The 21,090-nt window shown below is 42.1% G+C and overlaps 2 protein-coding genes across 2 annotated transcripts in view; one reads left to right on the top strand and one right to left on the bottom strand.

Annotated features, from left to right (window-relative positions):
* The first annotated feature begins 26 nt into the window (after positions 1-26).
* PFN2 (profilin 2) lies at positions 27-4,090 on the top strand. The gene is made up of 2 exons (XM_018079215.3): positions 27-246; positions 2,051-4,090. Exons 1-2 carry the CDS (start codon positions 69-71, stop codon positions 2,146-2,148), a joined length of 276 nt encoding a protein of 91 aa, XP_017934704.2. The 5' UTR covers positions 27-68; the 3' UTR covers positions 2,149-4,090.
* A 2,017-nt stretch (positions 4,091-6,107) lies between these two features.
* RNF13 (ring finger protein 13) overlaps positions 6,108-21,090 on the bottom strand; it is a 32,670-nt gene continuing 17,687 nt past the window's right edge. The window contains exons 8-10 of the mRNA XM_008927788.3: positions 13,528-13,621; positions 9,195-9,275; positions 6,108-7,578 (exon numbers count right to left, since the gene is read on the bottom strand). Coding sequence (XP_008926036.1) covers positions 7,217-7,578; positions 9,195-9,275; positions 13,528-13,621 — 537 coding nt within the window. The 3' untranslated portion in view covers positions 6,108-7,216. The remainder of the gene's footprint in view (positions 7,579-9,194; positions 9,276-13,527; positions 13,622-21,090) is intronic.

Here is a 21,090-nt window from a genome sequence, read left to right as displayed (position 1 = left end):
AAATTAAACAATAAAGCGCTGCCGTGCTAACTCTGAGCTCTTTCCTTTGACAGCCAGGAGAAATAGATATGATTGTAGGAAAAGACCGAGAGGGTTTCTTCACCAATGGTCTGACCCTTGGTGCAAAGAAGTGCTCTGTGATCAGAGATAGCCTGTATGTCGATGGTGACTGCACAATGGACATCAGGACAAAGAGTCAAGGTGGTGAGCCGACATACAATGTTGCTGTAGGCAGAGCTGGACGAGGTAAGTATCATTTTCTCATTGCTAAATTAAGAATGTAACCCTAAGCATAGACTCCAGCTATTAAGAAAACCAGACCCCTGTATTTAATGATTAATATTGGGAAGTGGTGCGAGGGGGTGGGTGGCAGTGTTCTGGCTGAGTTCTGCCTGGGAAATCACACTTGTCCCCATTCCCACCTGTGTCCTAGCCCAGCACCAGGCTGTGCAATGGTTAAACAGATCCCTGACAAACAGAAAAAAGAGCAGGCTGCAGCTCCAAGTAGGTTTTCCTGGTATTCCATCACTTGAAGCTTAGGAGGGGTCTGTTAATGATGGGCAGTGACTGCAGCTTTCTCATCGTAAACTGCTCAATGGAAAGTTTATTTTGCAAAAATGCGAATCCCTTGTATGAGCTGCTCCTACTTGACTTTTAACAAGCTCTACACTAACTCTTCTTGCACTTCCTATTGAGCTTGCTGAAGTCTGTCTTCAGGCAAAAAAGCCCAAGCAGTTTGGTACCACTGAGAAATGTGCTTCATGCTTGCACACCTGCTCCTCGTGCTGCTCATTTAACTTCCAGCAGAAGCTATTGTGGGGCAGGCACTCAGCTGGGATAAAATACTGGTTATGAGTGGCGTGCCTTATGTTAGGGACACCAGGGCTGTTTTCAGCCTGGCTGTGGAACGGGTTCGTAAGTGATGGACTTTTGCTTGTAGGTGTAAATCCAAAAGCAGAGCTGAAGGTGTCTGTAGGGTAAAGCCTGGGGCAGGGATGCAAGAAGAGGGTTGGCAATGCTGGAGTGAAACAAACAGTTCTGACTTGTGAAGTGCCAATGAGAACTGTCTTAAGCTTTTATGAGCAAATTGGTATGGAAATAGAATTGTAGAGTCATTAAGGTTGTAAAAGCCCTCCAAGATCATCCAGTCCAACTGTTCCCCCAGCACTGCCAAGGCCACCACTAACCCGTGTCCTCAAGTGCCACATCCACATGGCTGTTAAATCCTTCTGGGGATGGGGACTCCACCACTGCCCTGGGCAGCTGTGCCAGGGCTGGACAGCCCTTTTGGTGAAGAAAGGTTCCCTAATACCCAACCTAACCCTCCCCTAACCCTCCCTGGTGCAACTTGGGGCCAATGTACGATCGCCTCTAGGTAGGCTGCAGTATTCCCAGCTTGGCAAACAGTTCCTAGCCTGTGGCAGCCCAGAGTTCATCATGTCCCTGTCCCTGCTGGGGACATCTGCTGGCAGCTCCCAGTCACACTTATGGGTGAGGAACCTCTGGGTGTTCCTTTTGCCAGACAATCCAGACACCTTGCTGGCACTGGGGGAGTGGGGAGAGACCCAGCATGACAGTCATCCCTGCATTTTGTCCTATGCAGAAAGCATGATTTATAGTTTTGTTACTGCATGGAAAGTCTTAGCCCAGCTCACCCTGTGGGTTTTTTCCCAACATCAGAGCAGTTACTCTGGCCCCTACACCCGCTCTCCAGTCACACTGTGCACACACTGCACCTCTGCCCCACCCCGGGATTTCCTTGCTGGGTGGTGACTGATGGTGAGAGGCACTGTGATGCTTTTTTGAGATAACTGGGGGCATTTATTTTAGCACTGAACTCTTACAAGTTCTGTAGTTACATAAAATCCCTGAGGAGAGCTTGTACCTTCTCCCAGCTCTGTCTACATTTGCATTTTTACAAAACTGTTAAACTGGGTTAGTACCCAAATACTAAATCTCGAATTTGAGGGTGTTTATTGCAGTGCCTAAAACTTGAATTATTTCCTTGTCTAACACACTCTTTTTAAAACTTTTTTCTTTTCTCTTTCAGTCTTGGTCTTTGTAATGGGCAAAGAAGGGGTCCATGGAGGCGGATTGAATAAGAAGGCATACTCAATGGCAAAATACTTGAGAGACTCTGGGTTCTAGTTGTTAGGCAGACTGTTAAGTATTAGGGGAAGATTGCTATTAAACTTTCCTGGCGGTGAGCTTTAAACCTTACATTCTGGAAACTTTACTAGCAATGCAGGGTGATGGGGTATGAACCTGTGTCTCCTTTGTATCCCTTTGTTGGTGGGGAAAGGTGTTATTTTTTTTTTCCCCTTTAATTCTGTTCATTTCTGTTTTGTTTCCTTGTGTACTCCAGCATTGGTTATAGTCATGGGAAAGGAAGGTGTCCATGGAGGGACACTCAACAAGAAAGCATTTGAACTGGCTTTATACCTGAGGCGGTCTGATGTCTGAGCAGCCTCTCCCCATCCACCTAGCAGCTGTCTGCACCACCACCCGCTTGTGCTCAGTGCTACCAGACTGTAGATGGTAGTTTATGTTTTTTATTTACCCATTTCCTACTGTCATAACTCCAGTTCCCCCTTGTTCATCTCTGTAACCACTGTAGGTAACTGAGCCCGTCTGGCACCACCACGAGGAGGATATGCATGTGATACCTTGAAACTCGGGCGGGGAACATGCCAAGTGTAGGCTCTGCTTCGTCTTAGCAATTAGTGTGATATTGACAACTAAACCAACTGAGATACTAAACAAGGTGCCGATTGTACAATCTAATTTGATCAATGCCTCTTCAGCACTTTGAGCGAGTCACAGCTCACTAGTCTTCCTTTCACAGAGCATGGTTGGGAGGAAAAAAGTGCATGCATATCTTCACTTCTGTCCCACTCTTTGTTTCTGTTTTTTAAACCCACGTGTTTGCTTACATCCATTTTTATAGTGCCTGGTTTGTTTAACCAATTTGCCACTCAAAAGCTATTAATGTCACATTAGTTTTGTCGTTGCACTTCACTGTAGGCTTAAGTTTCTTATTTTTTCTTGATGATGTCTGAAGCTTGTACTGCTTAACAAGTGCAATCACAAAACTATGAAAGGGTACAGATGCACTTCCTCCCATGACCTTAAACCACCATCCCAGGGACTCCCCAGACATTCCATCATTGCAATAGCTCAGGCACTTTTTTTTTTTTCCTTTTGCCAGCTCCTGTTCTGTAGTTGAGTTGTGCAAGGCTGCCACTTTGGCCATTAGTTAGCCCAGCGTAACCAGCTGGAGTGTGTCTGGTTTGAGTTTCTCATAGGACCAATTTTAATTTGCAGCTTGAGGGTCTTGGGGGGGAGGGGTCGTTTTTGTTTTTTAATATGAAATTGCAATGTCATTGTGGAAAACTGCCACCTTCAGCTACTCTGGGAGATCTGACTGGCTTCAGTCTTTCTGCCAGATCCCTCAGTGGTGCAGAGTTTGGCTGCTCTGAAGCCACTGTTTGGATGAAGGTCGGTAGTTTGCAAGCTAAACTGTCAAAATGCCATTTCAAATTTCAAATCTTCATTTGGCCTGTCACACCCTTGCTGCAGAAATGATGGAGTGAGCTGCCTTGTGCACGAGTCATCTGAAATGTCTGTAACCAAACTCTCAGTTCAGGCACGGTTCTGATCTGTATGTCCATTGCAAGAACTGCAGAACTCTGTATACTAAAGAATAAATGGGAGATGGTAGTGGTTGGAATAACTGACTTGGCTGTCTTGTGATGAATTTTTTAATATGTATTCTGTGCCATACTATTGTTAAAAAAAAAAATGAACTGTTGCTATTGTGAGATGGATTTTAACTGACTCCGAGAGTTTCTTTCGACTGGCACTACCTTAGGGACATTCTAGTATTTGCTTCTGTTGTTGGGCCTTGTGGATAATGTACAGATTTAAACAAATTCTTGTCGCTGATTTGTCCATTTCTTTCCCTGCACTTTGTTACATCTGGGATACAGTCTAACTCATCTGATTTAATATGCATTTCAAAAAATGCCATAACTATTAAAAACACCTTGTTTACAGACAGATGAAATAAATTTATTCCAACCAAACAAAACCAGACTGTTGGTAATTTTTTCCCCCCACCCAGGAATCCTCTGAGGCCCTTCAGTGTGTGGCTAACATGAGGACTAAATGCAGTTTTTAAGTTTTGCAGGACAGCAATAGTATCATAATATAACTTTAGCCAAAAGCCAGGCATTCTTTAGGGTACTCTTAAATTAGGTGATATCTCGTCAAGTAACTCCACACTTATCCATCTCTGTGGTGAGGAGTTCCCCCACCCTCTGAATGCCCAATACACCAAACAAGCTGGAGGAGACTTCGCACACGATCTGGTGAAGGGGTCAGGGGTGGTTGGGCCAGGTCAGTGCACAGAGTGGGGATGTGCTCCCCTCACCCAGGGAAGAGGCAGATTTAAGGTCTTCATTACCCCAAAGGATTCCACCTGTATTTGGTACTTCTGCTACCTGAGGACTCTAAAAGCACAAGTTCGGTGGGACGTGGTGGCGAATCTTGGAGCTCGTGGTATGGAAGACAGCCAAGCCCAGATCAGGGGAGGTGAGTCTGTAGCAAGGCTCGGCCTTCCTGGGCCCTCACACCAGTCAGGTGCTGCTGGGCATGACCCAAAAATACCTTTGTTCTCCCCTCCTTCCCCCACACCATCATTGTTAGAGCTGCACCTGCTCCTCTGCTTGGCACTAGATCGGGTCTAACTAAAACCTTCCTATATATAGTGTTTGTATTCTCCCACTGCCAAGTGGCTCCATGTCTGAACTGGATCTCCCAGCGCCAAAGCTGGGAGATGAACATGCACAGAGCAAATTCCTGTTCAATACTAAGTAGTACAGAGGATGCAAACCTCCTGTTTCCCCCATAAAACACATGTGAAGCTGTGCTCTGCATCTAAACACAATTTAAAATTGCACTCACCTGATGCAGAACTCTGTTTCTCCCTGGCCGGGGTGGGGGTGCAGGTATCTCCCCAAAGCTGCTTCTGTGGTAAGGCCAGAGTGGCAGAAATGGACTGTAGCAGCACCTCAGAGGCAGGAGCAGCTGCTGGCAGCACACACCAGGTACTTGTCATCACATTCCTTAGTTTGACATTGTTCCTTTCTGACCAATTCCCTCGCCCAAGCAGGTGTGTCTGTAAGTCACCTGTATACTTCTGCTTGCTAGCAATTAGATGTTGCTCACATTACTTTTTCAAATGCATTTGTTGGTGAATTTCTGTAGCAGAATGATGTCTGTGCATCTAATTGCAGCCAACACTACAACCAAAATTACATACAGCATATTACAAAGTTTATCTCAGTTCATGGCTGTGGAACTCTTCAGGTTTTGGGGTGCCTGAAATACAGTAACTGATAAACATATGCACTTACAGCAACAGCAGGAACCTATTTTAAGATACATCTTTCAGCTTAGTACTTACATTTTCAGAAATCATTTTCCCATTTGGACTCACCTGGACACATGCATACTGAAGGGGAATATTGCCTGGTGAAAATATACCACTACACTGACTGTCCTTACCCCACGGCTGCTGGCGGCAGTGGTCTGGAGATGAATCATCCTTTCATTATTATCCTTTTACTGTGCCTCATTGTGCAAAATAAACTTTCCCTGCTCTCAGCAAGGCCCAGAGGACAGATATGCAAGGCAGGATGTGTGGCAGCATGGAGTGATAGGTCAGAAATCACACCTGGGAACACCTCACCTGCCTGTCCTGGGTTCCAGCACCGAGGCTGCAGTTCCACAGGCGCTGCCGCGGGGCCACAACTGTCCAGAGCACCCTGGTCCTGCTTCCTGCTCCCCCAGCCACACTACGTGTACACACTCAGGCTGGTCCAAACTCCTCCTCAAGCTAGAAGTGAACAAAAAGAAAGTTTCCTCCGTAACTCAGACCCCCTGCACACAGCACTGGTCAGTGCAGCTCCCTGGGATTCACAGCACGATGCAGGGGAATGTCTGCTCAGGGATCCCAATTGTACATGTTCTGCATCTTCAAAAGCACTTTAACCTCAGTCGTAAAAGTAGGAGTCCATGAAGAATCAAATAATGCAAAAGTTCAATAAACTCCTTTTGATATTTAAAGTGGAAAACGTGTTTATTAACATTCTTTCAAGCTTTCCTTAGTCAAGGCCATATAAAAAAATCTCCATGTTGAGTATATGGTTTTACTTTCTACATAGTTACAGAGGTATTATATAGAATTTACCTTTTTTGTGATACACTGGTAAGTACTGAGTTCTGTGAGACAGGTGTAAGCGCTTGTTTTCAAATCAGGTATTTGAAAAGAACAATTTTTTATATACAGAGTTTAGCAGACTAATGTAGCATAAAATGCTCTTAATAAGAGGCATATGAGCCAAGGATCAATATAATACTTACCTAAAATTCTTTTTCTATGTGGAACAAAATCTCTGTCTTGGGCATCCCCCAATTCCCACATCTTCACTGGAAACCAGACAACAAAGTAGTAGCAAGGGGGATAATTAATGTGCTTATGGTGGACCTGACCTTGTGAATTGCTCAAAACTAAACATATATTCTAAGTTTTCTTAACCTGGGAATTGCTCAATGGAATTTCTTAAACTCAGCTACTGTGGCAAACTCCAAAGGATTATTTGGAATCACTGCTTTGAGACAGAAGTGGAATTTCTTCTGCTGTTTCGATACACCAGCACACAGAATATCGATCTGTTCTACATTTTCCTTTCAGTAGTGGTGACAGTTCTTAGGAAAACTCTATACAAACATGCAAATACAGGTTTTGTTGGGCTTAAGGGGTAACACATACCTACATGTAATAAATATTGCTCTCAGAATGACCCATTTGTAGCTACAACATGGAAATAAAAGTACTTCCAGAGAAATCCCGTTTCAACAAAAGACATTTAGAGTCTGTGTGATATTTCCATTGATACAAACTATTAACATTATTCATTAGCATTGTGAAGTCCAGTTTAACTGTTGGTTTTGAGAAGACAGAATGTGTGACTGAATACCTGCATCAAAAATAAAATCTATCGGTAATGATTTAACCCGAGTACTACTACACGAACTGCTGCTCCTATCAAAGAAACCAAACGGATTACAGATTAAAAGAGATTCCCTACGCAAAGGTTTGTAAATAGCCTTAAGAACCCTTTTGTTCATACACTATTGGTCATTAGTAGTCTCAGACAGTGTTTGCCACTCTGTACTCCCTGTCCTCACTGGGCTGCAGCTGAACCACCACACTTTCTTCGTTCATGCCGTTCTCCGCATCACTGCTGTCATTGTCATTGTCGTCCTCCTCGTACTCCGAGGACTCGGTCATGTTCTGCTGGGAATGGGACTCTGACAGAGCCCCGAAGGACTGTGTGCTGACCGAGGCCAGTGGTCTGAGCAGAGGAGTGTTCTCAGACACCTCGTTCTCCTCTTGGCTGCTGTCTGTCTCTGAGTCAGAGTCCCCCTGGGAAGGGACCACTTTCTGCTTACACACAGGGCAGGTTTTCTTTGTTTTTGTCAGCCAGGGGTCCACACACTTGCAGTGATATGCTGTTAGAAAACGAAATACAAGGACATCATTATCCAAGTGAAAAGGACAGGGAAACCTGCTAAACTGTGCTTCTGTTCAGTAACATAGGAGAATTTCGGAATGTAACTCACACAGAGAATTTTATTCCCAAGTTTGTTGGCACGTAGCCTGTACAAAACACCTGACAGATTCAGAACTCAGCCACATGGGTATATGCAATGAATACTTGTGTTCTCTACCGAGTGAATGAGAGCAGTCCTGCAACAGGCCACATTTAACGAGATAAACTTTAAAGCTTCTTGAGGAATTCTAACCACTCTGAAGCAGGCACGCCCACCATCAACATCCTCACAATGCCTCTAGCCTCCACGCCAACATGTATCAAAGCACCTTGTTATTAAATAAAATTACTGCATGATTTTGTGGATTTTAAATTAGGTCTGCAGTTGGTACTGCAACTATACTGTGTTTAAAAAAAAACACGTATAAGTGTCTTACTTATGGTATTAAAAACCCAACTCTGCTTAGTAACAGAGACTTGTACCTGGCAGAGAGCTTGTATGTACACAGGCCAGCACGCTGTGTTTAGTACGTGGTCAAGCATGTTTGGCAACATGTTCTCCACAAGAACTCATGGTGGTGGTTGGTGGTGTTCGAGTTTAGTTACCTCTGCAGTCCCCCACTGGGAGAGATGCCGTGGACCTGTTCTTTCTCTTCTGAGAACTCCTTGTTTATCAAGCTGGTTTGAAATTGGTTTTACACTGTGGATCTACAGAGCTCCTGTCACCAGCTGTGTATGGAAGGCTGTAACATCAGCTGCCTCTTTGTTAACAATATCTGTGATTGCTGTCACAGTGCCTGCTCAGAGCAGGAGTTCAGTGAAAAAAAACAGATAAAACTGTACCCAGCCAAAATGGCTGTAGTATAGTTATGGCCTGAAAGGCAGAGAGAGGGTCCCGAGCTAGGAAGGGTGAATTGTATCTTTCTTGAGAGTTTTTATCAAAAATATGTTTAAATCTAGAGATGCTCTTGGGCCCAGGCCTCTTCTAGATTTCTAGATATAAGCACTTAAAATGCTTCCTTGTACTTAAAGGTAGTCAAAAGCAGTCTTGTCTTGTGGATAGATATGGACCTGACTGCTAAGTACACCTTTGCAGTGGGCTGGATTTGAGAAAGACTGTCACAGGGGAAATATCCCACCAACGCTGACTTCAAGTGTAGTCAGGCAGTGGCTCTGCATGGACACAGGCTGCAGGGCAGACCCCTCCCTCCAGCCACACCTCCAGGTCACCAAAAGCTCAATTAGGTTTTATGGTTTATTTCTCTTGGGGAAAGGGAAAGCCTATTTTTTTTTTAATGTAGAAAGTATTACATTAAATACAGATAAGGGGCAGTGTCAAGCCCAGATTTTCTTTCATGTATACATCCAAGGAAAAATATGAAGTGGGAATGCTAGCCTTTTGGCTTTTAAAAGGAGAAAGCAAGTTTTCTCTTTTCCCACTTTGTATGCACATTCCTGCATATTAGCAAAAAGAAATTTTATAAATCATTCACTAAACATATTTGCTGTGGGTTTTAGACAGTGTTCTACAGAGCAGTTTTAATTCAAATACAAACCTAAAATACAGCTGCTTACCGTGAGAGCATGGAAGGATCCTGAGCTTGTCTCCATCCTCATATTCATCCAGGCAGATGGCACACACATCATATTCATCTCCTACAGCATATAAGTGAGAATCAGCTTGAGTTTAAAGGACTTGCAGCAGACCCTCATCCTGACACACATCCAAGCCAGTGCTCCCCACTGCCCAGGCAGGGCAGCTCCTGCCAGCTGCAGAGCTACTCCTGGACTTCTGACCTCTTTGGGACCAGAGCTCATACACTTTAGGATAATAAAAACATTTTAAACTGTGTCAAGTGCTATCTCTAAAATATTCTTTCATGCTCATTGAAAGTAAGATAAAAGGATTTAAAATACAGGATTCACTTTACTATACAGGTATTAGTTATTGACAAAACTTAAGGCAGAAAAATAGCAACAAATAAAACTGGGTAAAAAATAAGAATCATAATAAGGAATGACAGTCTGGTCACAGGGGGGAGTTCAGTGTTTTGTAACTCAAACTTGACAGACAGGATACCCAGCACTGGCAGTACTGACACAGCATACACTGCTGTGGTACGTAATATGACCAAAGTGGAGACACTTCTCAGAGGTCAGTGCATTCCTGATCCATTTTTTTGTCAAGGGCTTTACAACATGGTCCTTCCATCAATTCCCATGGCTCTTTTCCTTTCCCTGAAGACACTGGCCTCCCAAGCTGCTCCTGTCCTGTGGTGGCTTTAGCCTAGCCACTCACTCCAGTCGAGGGATGGGGAAAAGGGTCAGAAAGGAAAACATCAGAAAATCCTTGAGAAAAAGTCATGGGGAAAGCAAAAGTTGGACACACAAGCAAAGGAAAATAAGGAATTCCTTCACTGCCTCCCATCAAAGCTTCCTAGACCAAACAGCAGCAAGCAGAACATAGGGTTTAAGTTTGGTTCCTAAACCCTTTGCCTCAACATCCATGGATTCAGACATTTCTCTCTCTCTCTCTCTCTCTCTCTCTCTCCAGCTAAAGACATAAAGTGCCTTCCTTACCCCTCTGCAACCAGAATTCTTTTCTGGGAAGTATACATGAGCTCCATGGAAGAGGAGGAAACTGCCCTTTCCAGAGGGGTCCATAACAGGTTAGGGCACTTCATGAGTGATAAGACATATAAAGAACGAGCAAACAGGATCAAACCTAGCAGGGTCACAGGGCAGGTAGGCAATGCCTTTGCAAACTGGCTTCTAGAATTAAGAAATATGGCAGATCTTCTCTCTGTGGACATTGGTAGAACAGCCAATTGGTAGAACAGCCATTCGTAGAAGCTCTGGGTGTGAAATGACTGCTCCTGGTCAGTAGGATTAGCAGAGGGGGGTGGTAAGTGGAAGCTGCTCCTGGTGGTGTTGGAAGCAGTTCGCTAGGCTGGAGGAGTTACTGGTATTGTCTTATCATAAAATTGCCCCCAAGGAATGTATCAGTTACACACACAGGAGACACAAGCTCCAGCTGCACACTGCCCTGACCATGAATTGTTCTTCAGATGCACAAACTACTTCACCAGAAACAACCAGCTTGGCCCAGCCTCACCCCGTCACACGGCTGTAAGCACACTGCCAGCAACCTTCCCATCACCTGACTGACACCGATGGTCGAGGGACTGGACAGTAACGGGGCCAAGTGCTCCACCGCATGTTTGCCCACCCCATCACACGGGCAGTCATCTGCCCAACACGTGGTGCTGGGTGTCCACACCCTGGTTACACACTGTGCAATAGGGGAAGGCACCAAGAAGCCCAAAGAGCAGTGCTGGAAGGTGACAGCTGCTCTTGAGTAGGCTCATTTCCCCAGCACCCTCGGAAGCGGTGGAGCTTCACACCCATTTCTAGGCCAGGCAGGCACAGGTGAAGTTTCCTGACAGCACAGGTCTCTGTCCCACTCCTCCCCTCATGGCACAGCCATGTGCCACGAGCCCTGGGCCCTGCTGCTCCACCAGCACCCACCACGTCCATCTGCAGCAGTGCCCCTGCTCCCCTTGTCCCACAGACCACACACCTGTACCCAACCAACACTGCCAGGGCCTGCTCTCCCCGGGGCTCAGGAAGGGAGGCAGCTCAGGCAGCAGCCAGCACCAGGGACACCTTGGCACCCAGGCACATGAGATTTCTCCTGGACTAGTTCCCAAGCTGTTTCATCTCCATGACCACACATCCCTCAAGAACAGAAGATTTAAATTCTAAAAGGGACACTTTTCAGACATCTTTTTCTCAAATTCCAGTTACTGTAGCTTAGGAGTTGACTCAAAACCACCAAAGGAATCAGGAGAAATGGAAGTATGGACATTACTGCAAAATAAAGTATCTTGCTTAAATAAACTGTCTATGAGGAGTATTTAGTAAGCAAAATTATCTTCTAACTACTTGGTACATATAAATAAAAAAAATATTTTCAGAAACACAGAATTACCTATCCACACACACATGTGTGCTTTGAGCAATGAGAAATGCAAAACTACAGCTGCCAAGATTCCACAAGCAAAGAGGAAGGAGAACATCAAAAACAGCAATAAGATTCTCTCATACACTGGTTCTTTCATCATATAATTCTGAGACACTATAGACACACAAAACTAACTGAAAAGGACATGAATTGACCTTCTTGAAGCAACTTTTTCCTTGCAAATTTCTCTTTAAAGTACAACATAATTTACTTTGTATTTTTATTCTAATTAGATTTCATAGGCAATCAGTAAGAAAACCCAAAAATTATTACTTGTTTTATTAGCTTAACATAATTTTAAAGAGTTAATATCAAATCCATAGAAGTAGGTCACTAGAGAAAGGCTCCGTTGGCCCTGCAGAAGAAAACACTTTTTTTTTTTTCTATGAGGCTGATTAACACTGCACAAATACTGTATCCTCTCAAACTGAACATCTGCTCTGCACAAAGTGAGAGCAATGTCGTTAATAATGCAGGGTGGCTTTTTCAAGGGCAAAGTTCTGTCCTTGGACACAGGCACATCCCCTGGCCTGGTCTTTGTGCCTCAGCAAATAGATTCCCTATCGACACATGCCAGGTAGTAATCAATCATTTAACTTAACTGCTTTTTCCACCTTTTCTTCTTATACCTTGCAATAGCTTGTGTGAATGACTATCAGATGGCAAAATGGTAACACATATAAAAACAAAATGGAGAAGAAAAGTAGCAGATTTTTTCCTACTGTTAAGGAGTAGACTACAATAGAGAGGGCCTTAAGGCAGTTTTTCTATTTCACTAAATAAAGTAACAGCTTGATTCCTCAACTTTGTCATTAGATCTTGCATCAATTTATTCACTACAGAGAATCACAACAAGTATTTTGGCATTAAATTTGAATTGCTCTTGCCCTCACAGAAGTATTGTGATTAAATGAAAGGAGCATTCCTCCAGAAAGGCAGAGAAGTTATACCCAAAAGATAGTTTTGTTTCTATACTCTCAACAACGTCAGGCAACTTATGTGCCATTAATATTTACCAGTTTCCAGACAAATAATTATAGAATCATAGAATAGTCTGAGTTGGAAGGCCATCTATTCCACCCTTCTGCAATGAGCAGGGATACCTTTCACTAGATCAGGCTGCTCAGGGCCCCACCCAACTGAATGTTTCAGGGATGAACAGCCATAACCTCTCTGGGCAACTTGTACCATGGCCTCACCGCCTCTCTGTAAAAAGTTTCCTCCTAATATCTACTCTGAATCCACTCTCTTTCAGCTTAAAACCATTGCCCCTTGTCCTGTTGCAAGAGACCGTGGTAAAAAGTCTCTCCCCACCTTTCTTATCAGCCCCTTTAGGCCCTGGAAGGGGCTCTCAGGTCTCCCTGCAGCCTTCTCTTCATCAGGTGAACACCCCCAGCTCTCCCAACCTGGCTCCAGAGCAGAGGGGCATCAGCCCCCAGAGCACCTCCATGGCCTCCTCTGGATGCCCTCCAGCAGATCCACATCTGTCCTGTGCTGAGGATCCCAGAGCTGGATGCAGTACTGCAGATGGGAGTTCCAAATAAAGGAAATACTGCACCCCAGTGACTGACTGCTGTGGTCACTGGCAATGGGAGCCCAGCAAGGAACTTCTGTGGAATTTCTGTACTGATTTTGCTGTATATTATGCAACGTTTTAATGCTCACCCATAGTCTGCTCTGCTCCCATTAAGGAAATGTTAGAACTCTTCTATTTCAGTGAGAACAGGGTCAAGCCAAACTTTCTGTGTGCTTTCATTCCAAACTCTACTATCTATTTCAATGTACTCAAAATCACCTCTAAAACTTAACAGCCCCCTGATTTACAGTGTTTTGGTGTTAAACACAACAGGGTTCAATTAGTTATACAAAGAACGATCCACTTGCCTTTCTTAAACTTATGTACAGGAAGTTTCTTAAGCTGATCCTTCCTAAGCCGATTCCTTCTTGCTCTGTGTCTGTCTTGCACGAATTTTGTGATCTGGAAACAGACGTAAGACAAAATGAACAGTAAGTTAAAACAATAAAAGAACAATAAAAGTTTTGATTTATGAAGCTTTGCAGTAAGTTGGTCAAAAGGGAACTTCGGCTCACACTGAATCACCTCTTCCCTTGCCTGAACTCAAGGAAGAAGTCAAAGAGGCCTAAAGGATGTTCTCCATGACCATGGTACTTGGAACTGAGAATACACAAGTTTTTTTTGGAGAGGAAAGAAAGAAAAAATTATGTCCATACTACATAAAACAATGGCTATTGCTGCAATCCTCTACTGAGGTGTGTGAAAAGCAGGAAGTACATTGCAGAGCAAAACACAATTCAGTAACTCTGACTGGTTTTCTTTACAGATTTAGACTATTACAGACGTTTTAGAGGATTATTCCCACATTCATCAGAACTGTGTTTTTATATTATCTACAGTAGTAGTTTGGGGAGGAGTAAAGGGGATACTTGAAGCCATTGTTACACTTTACACTGTGTGATACTAAGATAGCTAAATAACTAAAATAGCTTAGTATTAGTAGTTATTTAGTTATCTAAATAACCATATTAAAGATTCTATTTCCATTTGATTAATAGTCCCTAATGCTATTTCTGTTTGATTTCTGATTCCAGCACCTGTGATACATGACATCATTTTTCAAATATGATGGCAAGCAAACAAATGAACAAAGGCCTGAACCAACGTATACACACTAACAAGTCCTTTGAAATTTGCAGAGGTACTCTACATCTATCTGCACCGTGGGTAGGCAAACATGGAGAGTATCAATATTATAAACAGCATGAATATCTCTCACTTCAGGAATCCCTGCAAGGCACTGATAAGACTTCACAACCAATTATTTCTTATAAGTAACGAGTTTTGGTAAAATAAAATTTGTATATTTTTGAAGGGCATTTGAACCTAAACTGCTTGTTCAGATTCTTTTACCCCAGCTAAACCAGGAGCTGTATGCACAAACTGCAGTTTTTCTGCTGTTTTTTCAGATCCTTAGTAACAGTTAGAGTCTCACAATCATTTTCTAGATAAAAACAAGATTGTCTCAAAAGAAGCAGGGTCAGAATAGAGAAGAATGAGGACCAAATCCAACCTGCAACCTCCCTGGGATCAAGTTCGCTGCACCAATTAATTGTCCAGTGCTCTCATCTATCAGGATTTCTGTTAAGGCCTCTCTAGACACAAGGGCATCAACGTCTCCTGGTTTAGTATCCTTGGCAAACTCAGTGTGTCCTCAGCTCCGGTGTCCAGGTCAAGAGGTGGCTGTGAGGCTGATGAGCACCACTGACCCCTGACTGCCAGGAGGTGTTACCCCTTCACTGCTGCTCCCTGAGCCAGACCCTCCCCACACCCACCCTCATGTATACACATGAGCTTCAAGGGACACATTTTGTCCAGAAAGATACTGTAAAAGACTGTATCAAAAACTCTGATCACTTAGGGGTGATTTATTTTTTTTTTTTAAGCATTCTGCTTTGTTTTCAGAGAGCTGCTGCAGCTGTGATTGTGCCAAATGTGTCCAGGATTGCCAGTGAAACACGTAACTTGCAGTGCAAAAAATACTAACACAGAATAAAATATTTTAAGAAAGTGTTTATAGAACAGTTGATGCATTACTTGATTTTTATTAAAAGGTAAAATAATAAATTTGGTACAGATTCCAAAAAGTGGGATGCTAAGTATTCTGAAATAACATACAGCTCTGCTATCTTACCTTTTCAAGGAGAGATGTCCCAACTGAGAACTTCTACAGGCAGTGCATGTGCTGTGAGATGTGTACTCTGTGCTTGCACTGATCACTACCCTGCAGTATAAACCAGTGAGCCCTGCACCACTGAGCAGTGGCACTAATGATTATCAAGTCTGGTAAAGCAGGACATGCTCTTGGTGTACAAGAGCACAAGGACAGGTCACCCTGTATGGGGCCAAAAAGCAAGGGCTTGTGCAGTGCAAGAGTGGCAATGAGAACAATTCCCTGTAAGTAGTTACAAGGCAGAGAGAACACCCGAAAGGCTCATGATGTGCCTTTGACAAAATTCTGCACCTATTTATTTTACCAAGAAACTAAAGGATTCCAGGTGAGCATGGTACACACAGTTGTCACTGTTCCCTTACTGCATCCCTTCCTTAAACCTCAGTATGTGACAGTTCCCTGATGACCTGTTTGAAAGAAAAAATGTTATCAACAGAAGGAACTTACCATAAATATGACGATGAGAATAAGACAGATCCCTACTATTATTAAGAAGGGGATTAAGTAGTACTCCAAAGGAAGACTGAACTCTGGGATTAGCACAACATGGCCACTGTGGGGAGGAAAAATAAATACGATTTAAAAAAAAAATTAAAAGAAAAGGTTGTCACTAGACACACTACAGGAATCTTATCTGTGCACAACAACACAGAAAATTCAGCCGATATGCACACAATGTAAAGCCAATTCAATAAAAGGATAAAACTGTTTCTTAGGACATTCTTGGAGTTAAAACTACTTCCTGATCTCAATCATAAATCTAGAGCAACCAGGAAAACCACCTCACAGCTGCTTTGACAGCAGAATGAAAAAAAAATAACATGATATCAAAAGATACAGTGAAATCATTCTTATTTACTAAAGCATTGTGGGTTGCTCTCAGGCACAAGATTTTACCTGGAATACCTATAGCCTCTGTTATCACAAAATCCTATTTTAAATCTATAAATAATCAAAAGAGGCAATGACCTGATGCAAGGAATAACACAGCTGAATGTTAGGTAACCTACCCCTTTTCGTAAGTAAATTCTTCTTTAAGAGAATTGGCTGACGTCTCACCAATAAAGACAGAAGGAATGTCAATCTTCTTTAAAACTTCAACTGTATACAAAAAAGCAGGAAAATAAAACTATTATTATGTGGACACTCTATGGGAAGTCTTGAGACATAAGACTTAGCATTATGAGACTATCCCAACAGAAGACATATTAGAATAGTGACATACAGACAAATGTACATGCATGCTGCAGCTTTACATCGTACAAATGCTATTATTTTTCCTAAACAATTTCTAGACTTTATTTTGGGTATAAAAATGAAAATTCCTAATGGAATATTAAAGAGAGCATAAAACCAAAATATTTTGACAAGAAAGTCATCACCAGAGTAAGTTTAACCAGAACACCACTCTTTACTCAGAGAATTGATACAAGTCACACAGCTCCACTGATTTCCAGAATTTCTGACAACTTGCATGATTTTGTGATCTGGTTCTGTAAGTTTTAATAAATCTGTCTTCCCTCCTTTTCACTCTAGACATAAGTAAACATATCGGAAACAACTGCAGTTGAGGTCAAAAAGAAGAAAGAAGAAAATGAACAAGTCCCAATCTTTATTTCAACCTCAAGAAACTGGATAACTGTCTTCTACTTCTCTGCTTACTGGTGAAGGCAATAATAAATGAAAAATTATTGAAAGATAAATCCCATATTCCAGAAAACCTTCTCCTCAGCTTCACCTTATACTGATTTGCCCCCTACTGCTTCACATTTAAGGCTCAAAGTAACCTGAGTTTAGACCGTATCAAAGCAGTCAGGTTCCTCAAGTGTCACTTCACACTTCCAGATCTGTGTTTGTTGGGGACTTGTTCTACATGTTGATTTCTCAGTGAAACATGAAAATAAGATTTACACCGGTTAAGAATTCATTAAATCCACTTTCACATAAGTGCCTGGGTTACTCAGATCCCATTTAGTTTGTGAGAGTTCATTCCTAGTTTACTCAGTGATGGTTCCACTGGGAAAGAATTTATTTTCCTCTCATTTATGTTCTTGTTCCATACTGAGCAAGTTCAAAAACTGGACAAAATAAAGAAATGTCACAAAGAAAGTCATAGCAGCACTACAGACAAAAAACACACACCATAAAACAAACTCAACATTTTGACTAGACTACAAGATATTCTGAACATATTCACTTCATGAAGGTTAAAACTGGAACAGCTATCATGAGAATCAAATAGTAAATCATGCACTGGTCTCTAAACATTCTTTTTCCAACTGAAAAACTGAAAATAAGTACATGTGATATGTATTCCTATGAAACTCGAATCCATTTGTCCAGAGGAACAGGAAAACATACCCAACAGTGCAATAACAAAATGGAACCACTAACAATCATGGTTTGACTCCATGATCTCAAGGGTCTTTCCCAACCTAAATGGTTCTGTGATTCTAAATACTAAAAAGCTGTATTTTAAAGTTTCATTTCCTTCCAAATGCATTTTTTCCTACTTTTCCTATATTTCTACTTAATTAACCACACATCAGCTATTTTCCACATCAGTCATATAAATCTCAGATTTAACCACTTAACCCAGAACACTTGAACTAAAATTTGGAAGAAAACCACAAGAAATGCTCAGAGAAGGTAAAAATCAATGCCACTAATCATACACAAGTATACATATATGTTCTTATACAAATATCTCCCATTTTTAAATGTTAAAAGCAGGAGGATTTCTGTTTAGGGAGGGGTTGTTTCTGGTTTTGTTTCTTGGGGGCTTGGGGAGGTTTTTTCTTTGGTTGGTTTGTGCTGGTGGGGTTTTCAGGTCTTTGGTGGTGATGCTCTTGCCAGTGGGTGAAATGATTTTTCAAACAGGAGAGAAGAAGTGATACCTGTACTTACTGTCGTTGGATCCCATGCTTATGAGGTCATCAGAATCAACATTGTGAACTATAGCTGCCTTGTATCCAGCTCTCTGGGCATTTAAAACCTGTAAGCCACACAAAATACTTATTGGAAAGACTACTGCTTCCAAACACAGTAACCTGTCTGTGCCCTGAGACAAGGTACACTTCCAGGAAGTTATTAATATGTATACAACATCATTTGCACTTATAAAACAAGTGTCTCCTTTCGAAGCAAAATCATATCATTACTCTTATACTCATGTAACTATGTTATTTTTCCAGAAAACCAATACTGTTTGTAGGTAGTGTTTATATATACTAAAAATAGAGTTAAAAACTTTCTATGGGTAGTTAAAAACAATATTTGATCACAATTGAAAATAAAGGCACTAATGTAATCTAGAAATTACCACTTGATAAATGTGGAATATCTCACCTGAAATCCCAGGTATCAGAAGCTTTCTCACGGAAAAGGGCAAAAATTTTAAGTGGGTACAAAGCTGTTACCATCCTGTGCACTAGTTAGGTTTCTGAACTATACTCACATTTTTGCCAATACAAGCAAAGTCCAAGATCCATGTAAATGGCATTTACTACAGTGACTAACGTAAACATAGATAAGTTACAACTATTTATCTTGGATACTGCATCCACCACAGTATAAAAACCCCTCACAAGCTGCAAAAAGCATTTAGAGGATCTTGAGAAACATTTGGGTTTCATCCTAACAATACTGATTCTCTTCCCATATTGCTAATGACTGTATTTCAAACAACAGGACGATGTTATTGGAAAATGTAGAATGCAGACACCTTGAGAAATCCCAATATTACAAAAAAAAAAAAAAATCCATTTAAGATGTCAGCATAGATGCACGTTTGGGGGTTTGGTCAATATTACATCACCACAGAAAATATCCATAAAGAAATCAAGATACAGCTATGCACCTACATTTTAGTTTTCAACGTAAAACAGGAGAGATGGGACTTTCAAATTAACTCCAGTTTTTGTTAAAACCTGCATTCTGTCAGTCATGTGGTTAATGGGTAATTTAACTCACATCTTGGCACACGTGCAACTTCCTGGCAGAAACCTCAGGGCAAAATGCTGTACTGGGCATGCAATTATATGATGCAACGCTGCAATAGTACTAACAACGTGCTAGAGGTGAATTCACTGGCCAGTGAGCACACATACACACAGTCACCTTGGTAATGCTGATTGATCCACTTGCAGCCTTGCTCTTTGTCTAATATGAAATGTGTGAGAATCCCCTTTTCCATCAATATTACATGAAATATAAAACATAACCAAAAACCTCTTACATACAGAGCTAATTGGACTCAATCCTTAAAGGACGGACCATGGAAATCCCTCAATGGCAATGCAGAAATCTTCCAAATTCTAATCTGCTCCTTTAAGCATGTCTCCAGAAGCAATGCTGTCCCATCAGTGTTTGGACAGCAATTAGACCAGCAAAGAGGACATGGAAACCAGCAAGTAACCCTTTGCCCTTCCTTTTCCCTACTGAGCCATATGCACATGCAGTGGGAGGATTCACAGGACAGAATGTGTGCCATTCCTGAGTTTGATGTGAAGTCAGATTACACGAGTAGTGAGACTGCCTCTGCAGCTGGAATCTACAGTCTGGGTAGAATTTACATGTTTAAATGTAAACCATCACAACCACGTAACCAAACAGCAGAATCTCCATTTAGCTGATAAAAGTCAACAACAAACTTGAAGAGTCCCGTTTTCCCTAAGACATCCTTAGCTATAGCATGCAAAGGGGTTATTTTCACAAAAACCATTTATTCTATCCAAGCACAGATAATTCTAATTTTGCATTTTCAAAATCAAAGAATGTTAAAGGTTGGAAGGGACCTTAAAGATCAGTGCACTGGAGTGGGTCTCGAGAAGGGCAGCAAAGCTGCTGGAGGGCCTGGAGCACGTGTCCTGTGAGGAGCAGCTGAGGGAGCTGGGGTTGTTTAGTCTGGAGAAGAGGTGGCTCACGGGTGACCCTGATGAAGCTCAGGGATGACCATTCTCTACAACTGCCTGACAGGAGGCTGTAGGCAGGTGGGTGTCGGGCTCTGCTCGCAGGCAATCAGCAATAGGACAAGTGGACAGAGTCTTAAGTTGCACCAGGGGAAATTTAGGTTGGACACGAGGAATTTCTTCACAGAAAGAGTGGTTAGATATTGGAAGGGGCTGCCCAGGGAAGTGATGGAGTCACTGTCCCTGGAGGTGTTTACTGACACTGGACGTGGCACTCAATGCCGTGGTCTAGTTGACAAGGTAGGTCAGACTTGATCATCTCTGCTTTATCTGCCTGGAGACAATAAAATTCTCCCTCCCCTTCATATCAGTATCTACCCTACTGTTAGCTATAGATATTTTTCTGAAGTACCAGTAAATTCTTTGAAAGAGAGAGGAAAAAAGAAATAATAATAAAAACAATTTAAGAATTCTTACCTTGACATCGAAGTTGCACTCCAGCCTTCGGATTAACACAATAAAAGCACCAGAGGAGTTGTCTCTCAGTGGAGGTGGGGCTATAGGCTCACACGCATTCTCCGGTTTGGAATTTATTAGAAATCCCTAGAAAACATGAACAGAAACAGGAGCTTCTTTTCTCTTTGTCTTAACAAAGAGTTGGTAGACAAGAATAAAACCACATTTTCATACAATAGTTAAGCAAATTCTTATCATCAGCTTAATCCTATATTGCAGCAAGATTTCTGCTACTTCCCTATTTATTTTAAGTCATCAGAATCTTTATGTCT

The sequence above is a fragment of the Manacus vitellinus genome, unplaced genomic scaffold (genome assembly GCF_001715985.3).
Source record: "Manacus vitellinus isolate BGI_N305 unplaced genomic scaffold, ASM171598v3 scaffold_45_pilon, whole genome shotgun sequence".
Taxonomy (NCBI): domain Eukaryota; kingdom Metazoa; phylum Chordata; class Aves; order Passeriformes; family Pipridae; genus Manacus; species Manacus vitellinus.
The sequence above is the reverse complement of the archived record's forward strand: the minus strand, read 5'-3'. Positions and strand labels throughout refer to the sequence as shown.